Source organism: Nyctereutes procyonoides, unplaced genomic scaffold (genome assembly GCF_905146905.1).
Source record: "Nyctereutes procyonoides isolate TBG_1078 unplaced genomic scaffold, NYPRO_anot_genome, whole genome shotgun sequence".
NCBI lineage: Eukaryota > Metazoa > Chordata > Mammalia > Carnivora > Canidae > Nyctereutes > Nyctereutes procyonoides.
In genome coordinates, this window is record NW_026575135.1 from 10,088,895 (window position 1) to 10,112,302 (window position 23,408).

Genomic DNA, 23,408 nt, shown 5'->3' on the forward strand with positions numbered 1-23,408 from the left:
TCAAATATGGCAGGGCTTCCCTAGCAGATAGGATTTTTTTAAAAAACCCTCACTCTGAGCGCTATTTCCAAGGAAACCTTTGCTCTGAACTCACATGCCTGTAGTCTCCTTAAGCCAAGTTCCACGTGGCTTATTCAGGAGGTCAAGCACTATGAATGGGGTGCACTTATTATGCACCCCACCTACACAGCCTTTTTCTCTTTACATATCTAACCAGCTTATAAAAATGTCTCTAGTCCAAACACTTGTTTGGTATCTTAACCCTCCTACCCTCTGTACCATTCCACCTCATTCTGACTCTCAGACCTACAGATGCACACAGAGCACACCCACACACTCTCTGATCTGACCTGGGCAGGCCACCACTTCATCTACCACAGCCAGTGACAGAGCCTGCCATCTTTAAGCAAGCATAGCGTCATCAGAAATGTTGATGATCCGTATATAAAAGGCATATTTGAGGGGAATAAAACTAGTAGCTCTTGCTGTTTGAAATCAACATACAGTTTTCCTGATCGTAGGAGTAGGATAAAACTCGTTAGAGACCTTGAAAGTAGGCATTCATACAATACTGAGCAGCAACAAAGTGGGGTGAAATGGAGAGAACAGCACTATTGTTCAGGTAGTGGGAGTGTGGATTCATGAGAGCCAGTCTTTGGAGGTATATTTAGGTAATTTCGATGTTCTTTTGTATTTTTAAAAATATTTTATTTATTTACTTATTAATGAGAGTCACAGATTGAGAGAGAGAGAGGCAGAGACACAGGCAGAGGGAGAAGCAGGCTCCATGCAGGGAGCCCGACGTGTGGGACTGGATTCCGGGTCTCCAGGATCACGCCCTGGGCTGAAGGTTGCGCTAAACCGCTGAGCCACCCAGGCTGCCCTGTATTTCTATGTATATACAGTTATGGAGAATTCTGATGATTAGCTCTAATTCCTGATTCCAGATCTTTATAATTTCTACTTATGTATTTGATGCTAAAGACTTGTCTAGTCTTTCTCTTGTTTGCATACAACATTTTATATCTTTTTTTTTTTTTTTAACTGTCCTCTTCCTTCTTTCCTTGAAGGCTCTATCACCCGACACGACATAGACTCACCACCGACTTCGGAGCGTGTTGTCAGTATTTACAAGTATGAAGATATTTTTATGCCATCAGCTGCCTATCAAACCTTCTCCTCTCCGTTTTGTTTGCTTCTCATTGTTGCCCTGACCTTCTACTTATTGATGGGAACCCCTTAACCACAGCTACAAAGCCAACATGTTAAACGGATTAGAAAGTCTTTAGTATAAATATATTTTTAAAGAATATGCAGTATAATTTTAGCTTTTCTTATTTAAAAAAAAAAGACTGCTATGATTTCAGTTTTTTTGGAAGAAAGAGCAAGCTGCTTTTCTAATCAAAGAGGATTGTTTAATATTGATCCCATACTTTTGGAAAGTACTTAAAAATTTTTCTAAGCACTTTCAAATGTGTTTTCTTATTTGAGCTTCATAACATCTCTGAGTTGGCTTGATGAAAATTATTAGTGCCATCTTAATGGGATTTGAGGTCAAGGAAAGCTGTCTTTTTTTGGTGACCCACACGCCATGTGGCCTTGGCTACTTGGTCCGGTAACATGTAGCAAGGTAGAGAAAGAGCAAGGCATAGGGATTCTCAACAACCTTTACTCTTCCAACTACAGCTCAGGAGAGTTACTTGAAGCATTACTAAAGAGCACTTCACTGGATGGCCCTAGTTCACAATCAGCCTTTTAAGGAGAAGTTTTCAATTTCCCTGAGTGTGTTTGGATGTTTACACAGCTGATGGGGGAGAATGGGAAAGATTACAATGATAAGATAATCATTCGTATTTACTTGAAATTTCTCCTTAGTAGTTATGAGAAAATATTTGTTACTGCTGTTTGGAAAGGTCAGAAACAGAACTGTGAGTGTTCTTGACGACGTAAAACTATATTAATGATATTAATTAATGATTAAAAAATAAGAGCATTCATAGTGGTTAGAATTTGGACTCTTCTATTACTGTATTTTATAAGTTACGTGATTCATCTGTGGTTATAGCTAATTCTGTTGTCAGAGTCGAGATCATGGAACATGGTTAACTATGTTTTATAATAGGCAAATCATCTTAATAGAAAATTTAAGGCATTTTGAAAAACAACATTTTTGGAGATTGTGGGGATTTGAAGTAGAAACTTTTTATAGATGAAATTTCTTTTTTAAATCAGAAAATGGGAGATGACCCCTAGAGTGAATTCACCTAGAGTTTCCACTCAACAAGTTCAGACTTGTAAACTGGACCAGCAGTTAGCAGAACTTATCATAAAGCCTTGACTTAGTGCATTCCCTTTTTTCAAAGGAGCCCAAATGTTCCTTTGTTCTAAATATCTGTGCTAACAGCCCATTCACAGGAAAAGAGTCTATGGGGTGTCTTTGAGTTGCTGATGGATTTCCATTGTAGAGTTTTGCAGTCCTCTGGCTTGCCCCCTTTCTTGCTTTAGACCTGGCTCCAATTTTGTGGATTTTGTGATTAAACAAGAATGAAGACTGATTTCTAAAGCCATCTTTGGAATTCACGGCAGGGTGAAAGTCTGCCTGAGGGGAAAGCTTTCAAATTCTGGAACTGTACAAAAACAAAGAAAGCGTTGAGCTTCTATGACACACAGTCTACCAAGTGATGTAGGGAGAAATAATCCTCATTGGAGATGGGGAGAGTTTAAATGACATTAAGTGAGCAAAAGAACTGGGTAGGATTCAAACTCAGGTCATCTGGCTCCAGTGTGTGGCTCCACCTCCTTGCCATGGCCTTGGAGCTAAGCCCTCCCATCCCCGCTGAGGGTGGCCTGTGCATACCTTCTGAACTATAGTGGTTGTTCAGTAGTGGGGATACAGAGTATGCAGGCACCCACTGTGTAAATAAGAAGGCAAATATTTTTATACGTCACTCTCTTATGTATATAGTATTTCAGCTATAAATAGGTTAAGACTAAAGAGAGCCGGGCTAGCCTCTATAGCAGGCAGGGAAGGAGTACATTAACGGATTTTCCCTCTGCTTACATTTCAAGTCAAGCCAATTATTTCACGAATTATTTCCACATCCATAACCAGTCTTGCATATTTGTACTTAGAACTTTCTCTGACTTCTAATTGCCATTAGGGTAAAATGAAATCCATTTTGATTACCTCCAAAATCATCTTTTGCTACCGTTGCTCACTTGCAATGTCCCGGCAAGACAGTTGCTTTCAAGTCACCCCTCATGGTGTTGCCTGTGTCCAGACTCTTCCACTTCTGGTGCTTGCTAAACTCTTTCAGCTCACAGCTTCTATATTTCTTCCAATCTCCTGGACTAGATAGGTTGGGGTCCCCACCACATGCTCCCACAGCACGCTGGGCTTACCCATCCTGTCGTTCACCACACTTTCCTGCAATCCCTTGCTTGCGCTCCCTTGCTAGCTCCCTAATGCAGGGACCTTTTCTTGTTGCTCATCTTAACAGACACTCTAGGCACTCAGCAAACACTTGGTTGGACAGAAGAAGTAAGTGAAGCTGTACTCTTGCAGCAACTTTGTGTGGTTCAGAGGCTTGTATTTCATATACAGTGCCAGCCTGGCTGGCATTTTTCATTTCTTTTTTTTTTTAATTTTTTTTTTTAATTTATATAGTCACAGAGAGAGAGAGAGAGAGAGAGGGGGGCAGAAACACAGGCAGAGGGAGAAGCAGGCTCCATGCACCGGGAGCCCGACGTGGGATTCGATCCCAGGCCTCCAGGATCGCGCCCTGGGCCAAAGGCAGGCGCCAAACCGCTGCGCCACCCAGGGATCCCCGGCATTTTTCTATTTTCACCTGTGATCAAACCATAAACCATTTCTTTAGCAAACATTGAACCTTTGAAACACAGAGAGTCAGTGAATACCAATGCTGTTTTGCCCTGCGGTGAACCTTAATTGATACTTTTAACAATAATTATTCTTCGCAAATAAGAATTAACAGAGCAGGGATGCAGAACAGCATTTGACTGTCATTTCAGAGGATCGTTAGTTTATAGGCACACTGAAATTAAAATTCTGTAGACTTCAGTTTCATTTATTCTTACCTAACTGAGAGTAAATTTCTGTTTTATCTCTGTATTCTCAATTTCCATAGTAATTGTCATAGGGGAGATGCCTAACCAATGTTTTATGGTTTTTTAATTTTTTTATTATTTATTGATTGGTTGATTTTATAAATTTATTTTTTATTGGTGTTCAATTTGCCAACATATAGAATAGCACCCAGTGCTCATCCCATCAAGTGCCCCCCTCAGTGCCTGTCACCCCCACCCCCACCCACCTCCCCTTCCACCACCCTTAGTTCCTTTCCCAGAGTTAGGAGTCTTCATGTTCTGTCTCCCTTTCTGATATTTCCCACTCATTTTTTTCTCCTTTCCCCTTTATTCCCTTTCACTATTTTTTATATTCCCCAAATGAATGAGACCATATAATGTTTGTCCTTCTCCGATTGACTTATTTCACTCAGCATAATACCCTCCAGTTCCATCCACGTCAATTCAAATGGTGGGTATTTGTCGTCTCTAATGGCTGAGTAGTATTCCATTGTATACATAAACCACATCTTCTTTATCCATTCATCTTTCGATGGGCACCGAGGCTCCTTCCACAGTTTGGCTATTGTGGATATGGCTGCTAGAAACATCGGGGTGCAGGTGTCCTGGCGTTTCACTGCATCTGTGTCTTTGGGGTAAATCCCCAGCAGTGCAATTGCTGGGTCGTAGGGCAGGTCTATTTTTAACTCTTTGAGGAACCTCCACACAGTTTTCCAGAGTGGCTGCACCAGTTCACATTCCCACCAACAGTGCAGGAGGGTGCCCCTTTTCTCCACATCCTCTCAACATTTGTGGTTTCCTGCTTTGTTAATTTTCCCCATTCTCACTGGTGTGAGGTGGTATCTCATTGTGGTTTTGATTTGTATTTCCCTGATGGCCAGTGGCCAGTTTGTTTTTTTAATATATAAAGTGCCAGAGTAGAACCATAATAACAGCTAAATGTATTTAGTGCTGTTCTAAGCACTTTATGGGGATTAACCCATTTAATCCTCACAATACCCATAGGATATAGATTGTTTTGTTAAGCCAATTTTACAGATGAAGAAACTGGGGCTAGTCATTTGGCATAAATGACCAGTGCTGGAAAAAAAAATGACCAGTGCTGGTAAGAACTTTAGAGATCATTTAACCTAATGCACTAGTTTTACAAGAAGGCAGCTGAGGCCTAGGAAGGTGAAAAGATTTCATACATATTTGTGTCTTTATCCACACTCATTAGTGTGTTTATTAAATGGAATCCACTATCCACATTTAAATTAGGTAGGTGCTTCCCCCCCCCCCCCCCTTTACTGATTCACAATAAATAGGAGGACTTTTGTAGTTCTGTTTGGGGAAAGAGGTACATTTTTCTTAAACTTTCTTCTCAAAAACATTTAAAATCTTTATTAGGCATGTTAGTGCTTTTAATAGGTTTTTGTTTTTTGTTTTTGTCTTTAATACACAGATTGGACAATCCTGGAAGAGTGTATTTGCCTTAATGTTTTAGAAGTGATTTGCCTAAAACCCCAGGTCTTCTCTTTTGGAACCCAGAGCCCTTTTATAGTTCCACTGTAGTCTCAAAGTTGAATTTATGACCATTATTTCAGACAAAATGCAGGAGCCATATTCAGTGATTTTTTTTTTTTAATATTCAATGATTTTTAAATTGACTTTTGTCAAATCAGAAAGTTCGGACAGGTCAGGGATGGATTTTTCATCCCAGGCGGTTTTTACTACAACTTCTGTAATTAAATTTACTGTCCAGATTCTGGGTTTTGTGCTTCCAAGATGTTACCACTGAGGTTGTGTGTCATTCTTCGCCCTAGCCTGGGGTCCACAAACTTTTTCTGTAAAGGGCCAGATGATAAAGATTTCAGGCTTTGTGGTCTCTGTTTCAGCTGCTCAACTCTGTTGCAGTAAATTCAGAAACGAGTAAGCAGCAGTTTTAATTTCTCTAAGCTGTGGCAATCATGAATGACTCTTACTGGTGAATTGCTCTTCATGGTGGGGATTACAATGTTTCAGAGTAATTAATTTCCCTGTAGATTTCTTTTTAAGCACTATCTAAATCTGTTACACCCAGGGGAGAGTTTTACACACGTGACTATGGCATCTCTCTCGTGTGTTCTAGTGAAAAATGTTTGAGAACCCCTTCACTAGGCCAGATGCTGAGATGTATATACTTTGTTGTATATAATTGTAGTGTATATACTTGTTCTCTAAACAGAACCGGTTATGTTTAGTGGACAGTTTGATTATTCTGAGTGTGTGTGTGTATATATATATATTTGTACATACATGATGAGGTCTGTGTGTGTTTGTACATAAACGCCTATAGATACATGCCATGCCCGTGTGAAGGTCTTTGTCAGGATTGTTCCTCTTACTGATCTCTTGAATACTCTAAAACCCAAGAGATACCACATTGTGCATATTATAGGCAACACTACCCTTGAGTTTTTAGGAATTTAGTTTGTAGAAAGGATTCCTTTATTAAGCCTTGCCGCCTCCACTCTGCATTATGTGAATGGTTAAGAACGTATAAAGTATCACTGTTGAGTTTGACTTGTCTATACTTTTAGTTAAGAAGCTAAGGCTAATGTTAATTAAGTAAATGGCATGTTGATACAACCTACACATAATTTGTATTTAGATTCCTTATTCAGATATTCAGTTATTTAGTTTCAAGTTGGACTTCTTTGCTTTTATATTTAATAAACAACCTAAGTCTAAGTTCCTTTTCACAAAAATAGTGGCTATGCTAGTGTGATTTTAAATACGTCTGGAGACTGAATATTGAAGTGAATCATCAAGCTTTTTGAGATTTTTCACTTAAAATGTACTGATGCTTCACTGTTTTCAGCCCCCTTACTCCCACATTTGTTATTAGGCAAATAGCTGTTCAGTTCCATCCTTCTGGAGGGTAAGTGACTCTCTAGTGACGGGGTGTTGGCGGTGGTTGTGGCATTCACCCAGGTCACCAGAGTAGTTACCATTTCATCACGTACAGTGTTCACCTGGAAGAATGAATGCAGCTTCTCCACATGCCTTATTCCCGCAGACACGCTGATATGCTGGAACAATCTGGCTCCAGGAGTATTAATATACTTTTTTGAGACTGTCTACAAGATACTATTTTGTAAAAACTGCCTTTAAATAGACACTGATGGGTTATATTTGTTTTATAATAATTGTGTACCTAATGTTCACTTGAAATTGATTTTGAGATTTATGTATATTTATAAGCCTGACCTATGTGAATTTTTACTCTAAGATGTGATACCTTACTAATAAAGACATGGATTTCTATTTATGTAAAGTAATTGTAGCAATATTCCTAGATGCTACCTAAACGATTGTTCTGTCCATTTGCCATCTCAGATACTTTTATCTTTAGAGGATTATGTTATAGTTAGAATATATATGAGTTAGGTTAAAACTTTAAAATATAAATTCTCAACATGGTTTGAACTTCTTCCTGTTGATATAATTAAAGTTAGTTTATAATTCCTTATTGCTTTGCTCTGGTCCATTTTTGGTTTTCTGTTGTTTGTTTTTATGTGCTTTTATTAGTAGTCTTCCTGAGTTTACAGACCTTGGAGAAGATGATGGCCTGTCTTGTCTGACAAAGAGGAAAATCATGTTGCAGTAGTCAGATAAAAGTCCTCGTAGAGAAACAGCTTGCAAAATGAAATTGTATTTATAGCTTCAGCTTAATACCTTTATCAAAAAGTAATGGAGGCCTATAATCCCATTTAAAGTATACAATCTTAATTGGTTAGTAGCACATCATTAGCTCATAACTCATGATCTCGGTTATGAATCTTAATGGAAGCTAAATCATATTTTATGTTAAGAATAGTTAAAGATGGGATCCCTGGGTGGCGCAGCGGTTTAGCGCCTGCCTTTGGCCCAGGGTGCGATCCTGGAGACCCGGGATCGAATCCCACGTCAGGCTCCCGGTGCATGGAGCCTGCTTCTCCCTCTGCCTATGTCTCTCTCTCTCTCTCTCTATCATAAATAAATAAAAATTAAAAAAAATAAAGATTTAAAAAAAAAAAAAAAGAATAAAGATGCCTGGGTGGCTCAGCGGTTGAGCATCTATCTGTCTTCTACTCAAGCAAGCTCCCAAGAGGAGCCTGCTTCTCCCTCTGCCTGTGTCTCTGCCTCTTTCTGTGTCTCTCGTGAATAAATAAAATCCTTAAGAAAAAAAAAATAGGGTTTAGTAGTAGAGCCTCATGATCATGAGGGAGCTGTGGGACTTGCAGAATGTAGCAGCTGAGCTTCAGTACTACCAGGGCTAGACTGAGAAGGTCAAGGAATGTCAGGTTAGGAAAGAATCAGGCATTATCACATTCTATGTTATAGGCTCTAATCCTCAACGCCCCCCAACCTCCCACCCCCGTGAAAACAAGTATTTTGTTATTTCTTGTTTTTTTTTATTTTTTATTTATGATAGTCACACACAGAGAGAGGACAGAGAGAGAGAGAGAGAGAGGCAGAGACACAGGCAGAGGGAGAAGCAGGCTCCATGCACCGGGAGCCCAACGTGGGATTCGATCTCGGGTCTCCAGGATCGCGCCCTGGGCCAAAGGCAGGCGCCAAACCACTGCGCCACCCAGGGATCCCTATTTCTTGGTTTTTTAAGTGTTCCCTCTGGCATTTGTTTGGCAGGATCCTCAGTGGCTAGCTCAGCTGTTAGACCTGAACCTGGCTGATGGCTGAGTTGGAATCTTTTTTGGGCTCAGTCCTAGGTACAAGGGCCAGGGGACAAGCTGTAAGAAGAGACAGCTGAAGTATAGTGGATGTGAAAATCACCTGAAGCCGGGAGGTCAAGAAGCTTTACCCACTTGTTCATTCATTCATTCAACATATACTGAGGATTCTTTTTCTTTTTAAGATTTTATTTATTTATTCATGAGACACACAGAGAGAGACAGAAAGGCAGAGACACAGGCAGAGACACAGGCAGAGGGAGGAGCAGGCTCCCTACAGGGAGCCCGACGTGGGACTTGATCCCGGGACCCTGGGATCACGCCCTGAGCTGAAGGTAGATGCTCAACGGCTGAGCCACCCAGGCATCCCTATACTGAGGATTCTTATGTACCAATTCCTGTGCTAGACACTGAACAAAGAGGACTAAAGGAAGAACAGCTTTTGATTTTTGCCCCTACGAGGCTCACAGCCTGCTGGGGAGGCAGACACATAAACACCATGATAAGACCTTTTGGTGACTGCAGTGCTAAGGAAATACTCAGGTGTGGTGCAGATAGGGAGGAGGGACCCTCCCCCAGCCTGGGGCAACCAGTGGAGCAGGCAGTGATCCTGAAGCTGAGCCTTAAGGAAGAAAGGAAGGAGTAAAGCAGGTGAAAGGTATGGAGAACCAAGAAAGAGGAGAACAACCCCAGAAGAAAAACCAGCAGGTGTGTCCAGGACCACTGCCATTTGACAAGGTTATATGAGGTTTCCCATTGCTGCTGTAGCAAATTCCCATAAATTCAGTGGCTTAAAATAACAAAAATGTGTTCTCTTTGAATTCTGGAGGCCAGAAGTCTGAACTGAATCTTATGGTGCTGAAATCAAGATGTCGGGAGGGCTGATTTCTTCTGGGAGCTCCAGGGGCGAGGATCCTCCCTGCCTCTTCCAGCTTCAGGTACCTGTGGGCATTCCTTGGCATCTGGCCTCACCACTCCAATTTCTCTACATCCTTGGTCAGATTGCTGCTCCTCTTCTGTAGCCTGATCTCTCCCCTCCCTCTGATAAAGATACTTAAGGGGCAGCCTGGGTGGCTCAGCAGTTTAGCACTGCCTTCGGCCCAGGGTGTGATCCTGGAGACCCTGGATCAAGTCCCACATCGGGCTCCCTGCATGGAGCCTGCTTCTCCCTCTGCCTGTGTCTCTGCCTCTCTCTCTCTCTCTCTCTCTCTCTGTGTGTGTCTCTCACGAATAAATAAAATCTTTTTTTTTAAAGATACTTAAGATTAAATTTAGGCCCCACCCATGAAACCCAGGATAATCACCCATCTCAAAATCTTTTAGGTGCCAGGTGCCTTTTAGTACCTAAGGTAGCACGCTTGATAGGTCGTAGGGATTAGGACGTGGCCATTCTTCTTTCCATCACAGTGCTGGAGGATAAAAGACAAGGCAGAGATGGGGAGAAGTGAGGGTGAGTGTGGCCTGTTCACAGAATACCTTGGAAGTCAGCGTAAGGAGCTTGGACTCTTCCTAGGGGGTAAGGAGGTATTTTGTTTTGTTTTGTTTTAAGATTTTATTTATTCATGAGAGACAGAGAGAGAAAGAGAGAGAGAGAGAGGCAGAGACATAAGCGGAGGGAGAAGCAGGCTTCCTGCAGGGAGCCCTATGTGGGACCTCATCCCAGGACTCAGGGATCATGCCCTGAGCCAAAGGCAGATGCTCAACCGCTGAGCCCCCCAGGCGTCCTGGGTAAGGAGATTTTGAAAGGATCAGATTGTACCTGAGAAAAGCTGCACTGCCTGCAATGTAGAGAACTGACTGGAGCAGGAGGGCAGAGATGGTAGGAGAGACCACCCAGAGGCTTCAGTGACATCACCGTGTGGTGCCAAGAGCATATAAACAAGTGGCACTTAGGATTCAAACCCAGCAAGACTTGATTCCCAAACACAAATAGTTTATTTATAAATAAAGAGGGATTAGTCTGGCCAATTTGAAATGCATCCAGCATCTTCTGGTTTTCAGTCTTATTCTGATTTACCCAGAAGGGTGGGTGTGTTTATACATTGGGTGGCCTCAGCCTTAGTTTGGGTATATTGTTGGGAGTAGAGCCAAGGAAGGGGCAGGCTCAGAATTCCCAATTCTGATCTGGAACTCTCAACCTCAGCCATTCCAGATAAAATGTAGATCTCTCCTGTGAAGATGCATAGCTATCAACTAGGGACGCTTAAGTCCAGCTACTTTCTGGATAGGCACCCTGACTTTCAGCACAGAACTGCTAATCACAAAATTCACCCTTCTTCCCACCTTAGAAGAGGAAGAGGGGGCTGGGCTGTCTTGGTTGCACTTTTTTTCTTTTTTTTTTTAAGATTTTTTTTTTTTAATTATTTTTATTTGAAAGAGAGAGAGAGAGCACAAGCAGGGAGAGGAGCAGAGGGAGAGAGAGAAGTCGACTGCTGAGCAGGGAGCTGGTCTCAGGGCTGTATCCCAGCACCTCAAGATCATGAACTGAGTCCAAGGCAGACGCTTAACCGACTGAGCCATCACAGGCACCTCACTGTTGCAGACTTTTAAAAAGTGTGTGTGTGTGTGTGTGTGTGTGTGTGTGTGTGTGTGTTCCCAAAAGGACTGACCAAATTGCTTTTTATTCACCTGGCTCTCTCCTGGGTACATGGGTCTCAGTTGAGTTGATTGAATCCATTTAATCATCTCTTCAGTCATCTTTTCATTAACTAGTGAAATTGTCTTTGTTGACACAGCATGGAAGGTTAGCTGAAGCTGGATGTCACAGCCCGGAAGGACAGGAAAGCCTACACTCCATTCAGTGACCCCACGTGGGGTCATGTGTTCCAGCGTGGGATGAGGAGAGGGAAGGGGGAGCAGTTAGGGAGTCAGGCAAGACCTGATGGTTGCAGACTTGTTTGCAATATTTGTCCTTCAGCCATTCAGATTAAAAAAAAAACAAAACTCTCAGTAATTTCTCACATACACACTAATTCACTTCCTTAAACCCTTCTTCTACACCAGTTATCTACCTTTTTAGTTTGCCGGTTTCACCTAGTATCAGATGCCCCATGGTTAGTTACAGTAGGGAAGACAAATAAGTTTAATCGGTTGATAGTGGTTTCCTAGAATGTTCCACTGAGGATTTGGAGGCTATGTCTAGGCACAGGGAGAAAGAGATTAGCGGTTGATCAGCAGTGTCTGTATTGGACTTAGCAAAGAAAAGTGGTAACTCCTATTTGGAATTTGAATGCATGTCTGATTACTTTTTCACATGATCTTTCCTCCTTCACTGTACATACTTGTCACTTTATACATGACATACACACTCCATGGTTTCTTGTTTTATTTTGCTTATTTTTTATCTTTATTCCAGTATAGTTAACATACAGTGTTAAATTAGCGTACACTATAGTGATTCAACAATTCTGTATATAACTCAGTGCTCCTCAAAATAGGTATACTCTTCCATCTCCTTTACCTATCTCCCCTATCCCCCCCACCTACCACCCCTTGGTAACCATCTGTTTTCTCCAGTTAAAAGAGTCTGTTTTTTTGGTTTATCTCTTTTGTTTCCTTTGTCTTTGATACGGACTCTATTGTAAGCACTGGATTTTGTACAAAGCAGGTCCTTAGCACAACTCAGTAACTTTTTAGAGACACTTGGAGAGCTCTAAGATACAATGCCCAGGACAATCCTCTCCTGCCTGTATTTGCTTTATCTCTGGGGCTTTTATCTTTTTTTTTTTAAGATTTTATTTATTCGTGAGAGACGCACAGAGAAGCAGAGACACAGGCAGAGGGAGAAGCAGGCTACCTGCAGGGAGCCTGATGTGGGACTCAATCCCAGGACCGCGGGGTCATGCCCTGAGCCAAAGGCAGATGCTCAACCACTGAGGCACCCAGGCCTCCCTCTGGGGCTTTTATCTTGATACCTTGGGTAAGTGTGTGGGGGGGGAGTGGGGGGTGGGGGGTGACTTCGGACATTAATTGTTGTTTAAGAGCTGCCTCTGGCTTCAAGACATCCAGCCATCGAGTCACCCAGGGTCCCCTATCAGGTTTTCACCATATCCCAGGCACTATGCTGCTGCTTTAGACACACTCTTACTTTGAAAATCCTCACAGCAACCCATAATGTAGGTATCATCATTTTATCTGCCAGAAAGCTTTCTGTTGCAGGAAATGTAAAACCCAACTAAAACTGGCTTTTGTGATTAGGGAATTGATGGTTCGTGCAACTGGAAAGCCAAAGGCAGTGTGGTCCTAGGGTCCGCTTGATCCACTCCTGAGCCCATTTTTACCTCCACTGGGATCCTGGATGACCGTGGAGGCCGTTCTTGCCTGGGGTGGTCGGGGTGAGTTGCTATGTGAGGTGAACAAAGCTCAAGTACCCTTGCATTTTGGAGGCGAAGCTTAAAAAGCACATGTCCTGTGAACTAGAGAATTGAATGGACCGTGTGTACTCAAATTTAGTTTGTGGGTTCTCCATCTCAGTAACTCTCAACCACAGGAATGCCTGGCAGAAGCATTCTTACTGTTCCAGTAACATTTCGGACAGGAAGTACAAACAGGCTTTTTGAAAGGCGATCACCCATTCATTCACTTGCTCAGCAAACATTGAGCTTCTGCTCTGTACTGTGAATGTCACATGCTGTGTCTGGTGCCGGGGACACAGGGATGAAGCAAACCCATATAAAGCACTGACCTTGAGCACAGCGTGGTAGGGACCAGTATAGCGTGGTGAGCAAGATGCTGTGGGAACCCAGCCTTAAATTAGGCCATACAAATGTTAGTCTAGTTTCCAGTGCATCAGCCATCATTTCTATTAGAATTTCATTCTTCACTAGGAATTCTATTGGAAACTTGTCAGTTCTTTTTTTTTTTTTTTTACGATTTTTTATTTATTTATTCATAGAGAAACAGAGAGAGAGGCAGAGACACAGGCAGAGGGAGAAGCAGGCCCCATGCAGGGAGCTCGATGTAGGACTCGATCCCAGAACCCCAGGATCACCTGAGCCAAGGGCAGACGCTCAACTGCTGAGCCACCCAGGCATCCTGAGACTTGTCAGTTCTCTTGCTTTGGCCATTAGAACAGTTTTGAAATGTTTGGCAATTTTGCTTTTTGCTGAGACTTGGAAGCAGAACACCGTGACAGGGAATTTTTGGTTTGCTGAGTGGGAGCCAGAACACAGGTTAGGCAACCTTATTGCTGCCCCCATCCCCCACCTCCAACCAAGTCCAATGCATACCTAAGTCAGTTTCTGTTTGTAAAGGCTTTAGTTACGCAAAACGGAGTTGTTGGGGAGGTTTGGGGTTTTTTTGGGGGGGTTTTGTTTTTCTTTTTTTGTAACTAGAGGAAGACAACTGAGTCTTTGGTTGGAGGAAGACAGGGGATGCTTGGTCTCTGTTACCTCACTGATGCTGTTTTTTTTTTTTTTTTTTGGATTGGTTTTGAGCCCCTGTGACTAGAGTAGAGAAGGCCAGACACAGAAAGAACTCTTTATGAGAAGAGGTACAATACATTGAGCACAAGTGGCCTGGTTTAGGGCGTGAGTCACAAAGGGGCACAGGGCAGGCAAATCAGGGTGGAGGACTTCCTCCCTACCTCTGAGTGGAACCCAGCTCTTTGGCACTCTGAGGTTTAGAAGTTAGGTTCTGGGAATAGTGACATAGGCACTGCCAATCCTCTGACAGGAACTGGAGGCAGTGAGCTGTGTGGGCAGCGGGGTGGATGTAGGGTGGTTGGTGGTTGACTCATGTCTCTAAGTATATGTTAGGCACCCTCTTTGGGATTCCCCACTCATTACTGAGGACTTTTTGGGAGGGAGGCTGAGGCCTTGTTGTGATATAAATAGGAGCTTGGAATCGGTGTAAAATGGGCATTGAAAGCAAATGTGGCCATGATGGAAATACAATCTCAGCAGCACTGGACAAAGTAGAGAAGCAAACCAAAATGTAAGACAACTGAAGCGATATATTTACAGAGTTAAAGTCCAAAGACCACTTGAAAAACAAGAGCTGTGACCTGAAACCTAGAAAAACAAGATGGAAAGGAATTATATTTTATTTCCTGAATCCCTTTGTCTCCCAGCCTTAGTAATCAACAATTTCTTCATCTGAAAACTGAGGATAATGATACTTGTCCTGGCTACTTTAGAAGAGAAGCAAAAACTAAGTTTAAATTATATGAAAACTTACTGAAAACAGAAAAGGGATAACCTGCAGGGTTTCAAAGCAGTCACATATTACTTAGTAAAGCTTGCCTGCTTCCTTTTCTTTTTCCCCCTTTCTGTTTCTCTTTTTAAAGATTTGTTTGAGAGAGAAAAAACACTGTGGGAGTGGGAGGAGGGGCACACTGAGAGGGAGAGAGAATCTCAGGCAGACTCCACATCCTTGGGGCTCTTTCTTTCTTTCCTTTTCCTTTCTTGCCCTCCCTCCCTCCCACCCTTCCTTCCGTCCTGCTCCTTCCTTTTCTTCTTTTCCTTCCTTTTGTCTTCTTTTAATAAAAATGCTGTTTGAGGTGTGAGTAGTAGGCTTGGGTCCCAGGACCTTTCCAACATAAACAGGAGCAATTCGCACTGCCCTAGAGCTTCCTCTTTTTCTCTCCTGAGATAGGAGCTTCTGTTATTATCATTTCCACGTGACAGAGGGGGAAATCAGGGTTGGGAGCTTAATTAACCTGACCCCCAGGCCTTAAAAAAGAAACAGTGGCAGTTTGAGACTCTGATCTAGAGCTCTTTTAGAAGTTTAGATGGCTCCCACGTGACGCCTACCCCAATGTCAACAGTAACCTTACTTTACAGTCCACCAAGGAGCTTTGAAAAACATGCCAAAGATCACTTGTCAAACCAATTAGTATAGTGGGTAAGACGATAGATTTAGGAGCTAGATTTGGAGGTGTTTTTTTTTTTGGGTTTTTATTTATTTATTCATGAGAGAGAGAGAGCGAGAGAGAGAGAGGCAGAGACACAGGCAGAGGGAGAAGCAGGCTCCACGCAGGGAGCCCGATGTGGGACTCGATCCCGGGTCTCCAGGGTCACGCCCTGGGCCGAAGGCAGACGCTCAAACCGCTGAGCCACCCAGGGATCCCCAGACTCGGGGTTTGAAGCATGCCTTTGCACTCAGGAGCTGCGTGACCTCGCCAACCTTGGCAAGGTGCTTAACTTCTCCGTGCCTCAGTTTCCTTTTTTTTTTTTTTTCCTTTTTGTAAAGTGGGAATGACATCATGTTCTCTGCAGGGCGTTGTTCTAAGGATTCAACGAACGAGCCACTTGGAACAGGGTCAGCGATCTGGCAACCGCTACTTAAAGCCCTGCACCGGAGCGAACCCTTTGCTTCTATCAAAGAAATCAAATAGACCCGAATGCGGGGATCCGTCTTTCGTAAGTACGCCCCTACCCCCGCCCCGGGGTCCCGAGGCACAGCCTGGAGTCCCAGTCTACGAACGCAGTGCGCCCCTTTGGGAATTCCGCCTCCTGAAAAGTTGAGCTTACCCCACGGGCGAAGGGACGTCTTGACCCGCCCCGCCCCGCCCCGCATCTTGGAAGATGTTGAGCCCCGAACCCTGTTCCCTGGCTCCGCGGGAACCAATGGGCGAGGGAGCGCTGTCCCCACTTTCTGGGAGTTGTAGTTCCCGGTGGGTCTCGTGCGCGCTCGGTGCGCAGCGGGGAACTACGACGTCCACAATGCCGCGCGCCGCGCGCCTGGCCTCGCTCCCGGGCCTCCCGCTCCGCTTCCCGGCACCGCCTCTCGGCGGCCGCAGCTGGGGCGCTATGGCCGACGGCGCCGGCCCCGCAGAGGCGCCCAGTCCGAGGGGCTCCCCGGGCCGGGCGCCCCGGGTCCCGCGCCCGGGCGGCGGCGGCGGCGGGGAGCCCCCGAGGACGCCGGCGCTGGCGCTGCGCTTCGACAAGCCCATCAAGCAGGCCTTCTACAACACGGGGGCCGTGCTGTTCGTGTGCCTGTGCTGCGGCGCCGCCGTGCTCGTCTACTTCATCCTGGAGGCCTTCCTGCGGCCGCTGCTCTGGGCCGTGCTGTGCGGCACCTTCCTGCACCCCTTCAAGAGCTCCCTGACGCGCCTGGGCCGCCACTGGCTGCAGCGCCTGCACCGCGCGCACACGCCCATCGTGCTGGCCGCGCTGCTGCTGCCGCTCTGCTTCGCCGACTACGGCGTCGAGGCCCTGGGCGAGCAGGCGCTGCGCCGCCGCCGCCTGCTGCTGCTGCTGGGCGCCGGCGGCCCGCTCCTCTACGGCCTCTACAGCCTGGGCAGCTACCTGGGCGTGCAGGTGCTGCTGGCCTACGCCGGCGCGCTCATCTGCCGCGGGCTGGACTACTTCAGCAGCCTGTGGGTGAGTAAGCGGCGGCCCGGGCCCCGCTGCACCCCGCTGCACCCCGCGTAGCTCCCGGGGGTGCCGGCCCGCGGCGCCGCCTCCCCGGTGCGGGGACCGTCGGAAAAGCCTGCGCCCTCCTCCCCGTGCACCTGCGCAGCGTGGCCCGCTTCCTTCCAAGCAGAGCCTCCCCGTTCGCCCCCCACCACTCGCCCGTGCAGGGACCGTCGGAAAAGCCTGCGCCCTCCTCCCGGTGCACCTGGGGAGCGCGTGGCCCGCTTCCTTCCACGCATGAGCCTCCCCTGTCCGCCCCCCCCCCCCGTGCAGGGACCGTCAGAAAAGCCTGCGCCCTCCTCCCCGTGCACCTGCGCAGCGTGGCCCTCTTCCTTCCACGCAGAGCCTCCCCTGTCCGCCCCCCCCCCCCCGTGCAGGGACCGTCGGAAAAGCCTGCGCCCTCCTCCCCGTGCACCTGCGGAGCGTGGCCCGCTTCCTTCCACGCATGAGCCTCCCCTGTCCGCCCCCCCCACCTCCCCGGTACGGAGACCGTCGGAAAAACCTGCGCCCTCCTCCCCGTGCACCTGGGGAGCGCGTGGCCCGCTTCCTTCCACGCATGAGCCTCCCCTGTCCGCCCCCCGCCCCCGTGCAGGGAACGTCAGAAAAGCCTGCGCCCTCCTCCCCGTGCACCTGGGGAGCGCGTGGCCCGCTTCCTTCCACGCAGAGCCTCCCCTGTCCGCCGCCCCTATCGTAATAATAGACCCCCCCCTTGGGGGGTCGTGTCCCCCACGTTGGGAGTCGCAGTTCAGCTTGGCAGGTGGACTTGGTTGGACTTGCCCCTGGTCAGAGGAGGCGGAGGGTGGTTGGTGGCGCCGGCCGTCTTTCATCTTTCGTGCCCTTGTGGGTTCTTTTTCTGGACGGCAGAGAGGGACCGACCTTACAGACCTTAGTCCAGCCTGTCATTCTGCAGGTTGGAGAGCTCACTTCTTACTAGACTAGGGCTGGTTAGTGGCAGAGAAGGCCCGGCTTGGCTCCAGTTTCTCGAGTCCTAAAACGAAGCTTGCTTCAAAGGCCCGTGCGGCTTCTGAGTTCAGGTGACTTTTAGTTTGTGGGAGGCGCCCAGGTCTGCTCCGCGCCGCACTCTACTTCTTGGGAACCACCTGTGGAGGGAAGGCTGTACCACAGCCCCTCGCCTCCCGCTTGGATTCCTGGAGCACACTGGGTGAAGGAGACGTAGATTTGTGATTCTTGGATCACCCTGAGCTTTTTCTTAGAAAATTAGGGAGCTTTACAATGGGAAGGGATTTTTTTTTTAAAGATTTTATTTATTCATGAGAGACACAGAGAGGCAGAGACACGGGCAGAGGGAGAAGCAGGCTCCCTGCAGGGAGCCCCACGTGGGACTCGATCCCAGGACCCCGGGATCGTGACCTGAGCAAAAGGCAGACGCTCAACCACTGAGCCATCCAGGCACCCCGGGAAGGGATTTCAAAGACCATCTAGTGGCACATTTTCTAACTCAGACTAGATACCCAACTGTTTAACTGAAGACTCTTAAAAACGGCTGCATATTTAATGGGTAAGAAGATTAATTTGTTGATAAACGGTACCATTTAAAAATAATTTCTCACTTTTGTCAGCCGTTAGGGCACTTAGACATCAAGTTCAAAATAATACCCCGTATGTGTCAGACAGGGCTTTAACTCGCCAAGGTTATTTGTAGACTCATGATTGATCCCAGAACTCCTGTATTCTCTCTTGCTCTATCATTACCACCTCTCAGTTTCCATTAAAAGGTGATCAAACGTGTTAATAGATACTAGGGTTTGTAGGGGTTTATTTATTTTTTAAAGATTTATTTATCTGAAAGAGAGAGGGCGAGCCCAGAGGGAGAGTGAGATGGAGAAGCAGACTCCCCTCTGAGCGGGGAGCCAGACAGGGGGCTCCATCCCAGGACCCTGAGAATACCACCTGAGCCAAAGGCAGACCAAGGGAGCCACCTGGTGCCTCTTTGGTAGGGGTTTATTATTTTTATTTATTTATTTTTTAAAGATTTTATTTATTTATGAGAGAGAGACACAAAGAGAGGCAGAAGGAGAAGCAGGCTCCACGCAGGGAACCCGACATGGGACTCAATCCTGGGTCCAGGATCAGGACCCGGGCTGCCTTTTGTAGGGGTTTATTTTATTTTATTTGTTTTGTTTATTTTATTTTATATTTTATTTTATTATTTTATGTTTTTAAAAAGATTTTATTTATTTATTCATGAGAGACACACAGAAAGAGAGAGGCAGAGACACAGGCAGAGGGAGAAGCAGGCTTCACACAGGGAGCCCGATGTGGGACTCGATCCCAGATCTCCGGGATCACACCCTGGGCCGAAGGCGGCGCAAAACCGCTGAGCCACCTGGGCTGCCCTCTGTAGGGGTTTAAAAGGAGTAAGATGCACGCGTTGTCTTCAAGGTGTATATAATTATATATGAACAAATTCTCATGCAAAGGACAGACTCATGTCATTACCCACTAGTTATGGGCCAGCAGGATATTGGGGAGTGCCACATTCACAATTTTGGGACGCTGCCTATGTGTGCAACTGCTAAGTGATCAGATAGGCAAGCTTTGGCCTCCAGGTGGCCTGGGCTGTTTCATTTGTGGTAGGTAGGAGGAATGTGGAGTGACCTTTCAACTCCTAGGGCTTGCTGGATTGCCAGGTGGGAGTGATCCTGGAGTTTATGTACTTTTTACTGCCAGACGCCTGCCACTTTTTAGGAGAGGCTTCTTAGGCACAGAGAATGTGATTGTCCCAAAGGCACACCATGTGAAGAAATCTATGGTTGCTTTTCTGGAGTATGCCCCTTCTCCTTTACCCTGTTATTATTTTTTTTAATATTAAATTTATTTTTTATTGGTGTTCAGTTTACCAACATACAGAATAACACCCAGTGCTCATCCTGTCAAGTGCCCCCCCCTCAGTGCCCGTCACCCATTCACCCCCACCCCCCGCCCTCCTCCCCTTCCATCACCCCTAGTTCGTTTCCCAGAGTTAGGAGTCTTTATGTTCTGTCTCCCTTTCTGATATTTCCCACACATTTCTTCTCCCTTCCCTTATATTCCCTTTCACTATTATTTATATTCCCCAAATGAATGAGAACATACAATGTTTGTCCTCCGATTGACTTAGTTCACTCAGCATCCTTTACCCTGTTATTTGTACCTTCAGTGCTATTTCTTGTTTCACAGTTCAGTTGATTGACTGCCTCATATAAGGCAGACTGCTGTATGCTGTTAAGAAATATAAACACTATGACTTGATTCCTATCCAAGAAACTCCATCTTGTTGGAGGCAGACATATACATAGTTTCTGCTGACATTTTGACTGTTGATACTGTAATTTAGTGTAAGTTATTGTAGGCAAGGCCAACTAGCTTATCCACCGAACTATAGGAAATTGGAAAATAAAAGCCCTAACATGTGAATAGTGTAACTTCATACTGTAGTAAGAAGTTGGATACATGGGTAAATTAGCAGGATGAGTGGAAACTGGAGCATTTCAGCCAGTTACCCTCAATAAATAGGAGGAGTTTGGTACCAGTGAAGAAGCATCTGTAGCTGAATGTTTGTAGTTTCGTAAATCTTTTTGCAGAGGAGAAACTCTCAGGCAGAGAGGCAGAGACACAGGCAGAGGGAGAAGCAGGTTCCATGCAGGGAGCTCAACATGGGACTTGATCCCGGGATTCCAGGATCATGCCCTGGTCCGCAGGCAGGAGCTAAACCACTGAGCCACCTAGGTATCCCAGAAACCCTCATTTTTGTATTTTACTTAAATACCCTAGTTGTGGGTGAATGGAAGAGAAGTTAGGGCCAATATCGATTTCAAGGCAGGAGGCAGGGATTAGGGTGGTCAAGCAATTAATGATTTTTAAAAGGCTTGAACCAGCTCTTTAGTTGGAGAGGAGTACCCGGGAAGCAGAGACAGGGAGTCCTCAGCTCTCAGCCAAAAGTGGTGATTAAGCCCTGACCCGAAGCGAAGGAACATCATGTGACCAGGCAAGCGGCCGACTCTAACTTTTCTATCTCATAGTTCACCATCAGTGTGGTTCTATGAGCCCAAGCAGGGCTGCCTGGTTTAGGAAAAAGTCCGTGTTTTCTAGACAACTTGTATATTTGAGCCTGTGCTGAAGAGGGAGGGTATAGATGGGAAAGGCAGGAACAAAAGCCACAATTAAAGCAAATTCACATTTTGGAGAGCTGACAGTTCATACATTTACAATCCAACTTTTGAGCATCTGTTATGTGCCAGGCACTGGATTAGGTGTTGTCATGAGTATTGTTTTATTCTTACAACTATCCTGTGAAGGAGGGAGGAATTTCGTTGATGCAGAGGTTGATCTAGAGATTGATTTGTTTATTCTGTTAGTAAAAGGTATCAGCAGTTAAAGTCCTTTTATCATCAGAATATTCTAAGTAACCTTTGATAAGGATTTTTAAGAGTTTTCCCCCATGATTGTGTTTAAATGTTTTAATTTAACTTTTTATTATTTTATTTTATTTTTTAAAGACTTTATTCACGAGACACACAGAGAGAGAGGTAGAGACACAGGCAGAGGGAGAAGCAGGCTCCATGTAGGGAGCCCGACGTGGGACTCGATCCCAGGACTCCAAGATCAGGCCCTGGGCTGAAGGCAGTGCTAAACCGCTGAGCCACCCAGGGATCCCCTAGCTTTTTAAAATAAAAGTTGATTTTACTTATTTGGGAAAAAACATAAAAGAATATCAGGACTGGACTAACCACACATTTTCCCTCAAAAACCCTTGGATTCTAGTTGTCTAGAAACCTTGGTCATCTCTTTTCTTCCTTTATCCTTCTATCTATTCAGCTATTTCCATGTCCTGTCCACTTTTTCTTTGTAGTGGCTTCAGTACCTGTATTTTCCTTTGTTGCCAGCTTATCTTTCCAGTTCAATTCTTCTTCACCTCCTCTTTGGGTTTCTTCAGTCTCCTACCACTCTGACCTGCTTACCAGTGAAAGACCAGTTGTTTGTGGTTTGAATAATTCTTTTAAACAGTTTCAAATATATTAGAATTTTGTACGGACTTAGTAAGTGATTTCTAAATACTTAAAAAAAAAAATTTACCTGTTGCATCATGCTCACATATGACACAATCCTTGGGGCCCTTGGCATCTTCCTGTGATGTGGAGTTGTCAAGATAAAATTGAAAAGCTTATATCCCCCCCCCCACCCCTTTTCTTTGTTGGGAATGTTTTGATCTTCCTCTCTCTCCTAGTTCAGACATGTTAGAATATTTGGAAACCATTTACAGTTTTTGCAGTAGTGATAGATTTGGTTTCTCCATGGTCCCTGGTCCCACTGTTTTCATTTTACTTTATAAAGAAGTATAAGGTAGAAAGAAAGAATAGTGGCTGAATGGTGAGCAGACTGTAAATTCTATGTATGTATGTAAGTAAGTAAGTAAGTGATCTCTATGCCCAACCTGGGGCTCGAACTCATAACCCTGAGATCAAGTGTCACATGCTCTTCTGACTGAGCCAGCCAGGTGTTCCAAGACTGTAAATTCTAAATTGAACTCTGTCAATAACTTGTTTTGTGACCTTGGAGAGACTAGGGCTCTTCTCTCAGCTGCTCAACTCCAGATATGTGAAATGTGGGGTTGGCTTGGAAGATTTCTAAGGTTCCTTGTGCAGTTCCCAAGTGCTTGTAGGTGCTGCCCAAGAGGCTCTTGGGAGGTGTACATTAGTCAGCCAGCCAGGCGCACTCCATCCCACTTCTGAACCCTTTCCTATATGTGTTTTTGCTTGCCTGGCATTGGTAAGGAGGAATATTTCTGATGTTTAGGTTCTTTCTCAGAGACTTTGATTATAAAAGATTCTTTTTTTTTTAAAGATTTTATTTATTCATTCAACAGAGAGAACACAAACAGGGGGAGAGCAGGAGAGGGAGAAGCAGGCTCTCCACTGAGCGGGGAGCCTGTAGGGGATTCCAGGACCCTAGGATCATGACCTGAGCCAAAGGCAGATGTTTAACCGACTGAGCCACCTAAACGCCCCTGATTATAAGAGATTCTTAATTCTAAGTTGCCACACCACAAAAGAATAGTTTTCAAATTAGAATAAAGCTGTTTTATTTATTTTTTGTGTGTGGCTGTGTGTGTGTGTTTTAAAGTTTTTATTTATTCATTCTTGAGAGAGACAGAGAGGCAGAGACATAGGCAGAGGGAGAAGCAGGCTCCCTGCAGTGAGCTGTATGCGGGACTTGATCCCAGGACCCCGGATCACGACCTGAGCCAAAG

General features: G+C 45.2%; 2 protein-coding genes across 3 annotated transcripts in view; both read left to right on the top strand.

Annotated features, from left to right (window-relative positions):
* FRRS1L (ferric chelate reductase 1 like) overlaps nucleotides 1-7,600 on the top strand; it is a 29,501-nt gene extending 21,901 nt beyond the window's left edge. The window contains exon 5 of the mRNA XM_055302451.1: nucleotides 1,071-7,600. Within this exon, the coding sequence (XP_055158426.1) occupies nucleotides 1,071-1,243 (173 nt within the window). The 3' untranslated portion in view covers nucleotides 1,244-7,600. The remainder of the gene's footprint in view (nucleotides 1-1,070) is intronic.
* Nucleotides 7,601-16,532: 8,932 nt separating this feature from the next.
* TMEM245 (transmembrane protein 245) overlaps nucleotides 16,533-23,408 on the top strand; it is a 102,630-nt gene continuing 95,754 nt past the window's right edge. For both annotated transcript variants that reach the window (XM_055302694.1, XM_055302695.1), the window contains exon 1: nucleotides 16,533-17,125. In XM_055302694.1, the coding sequence (XP_055158669.1) occupies nucleotides 16,553-17,125 (573 nt within the window). In that variant the 5' untranslated portion in view covers nucleotides 16,533-16,552. The remainder of the gene's footprint in view (nucleotides 17,126-23,408) is intronic.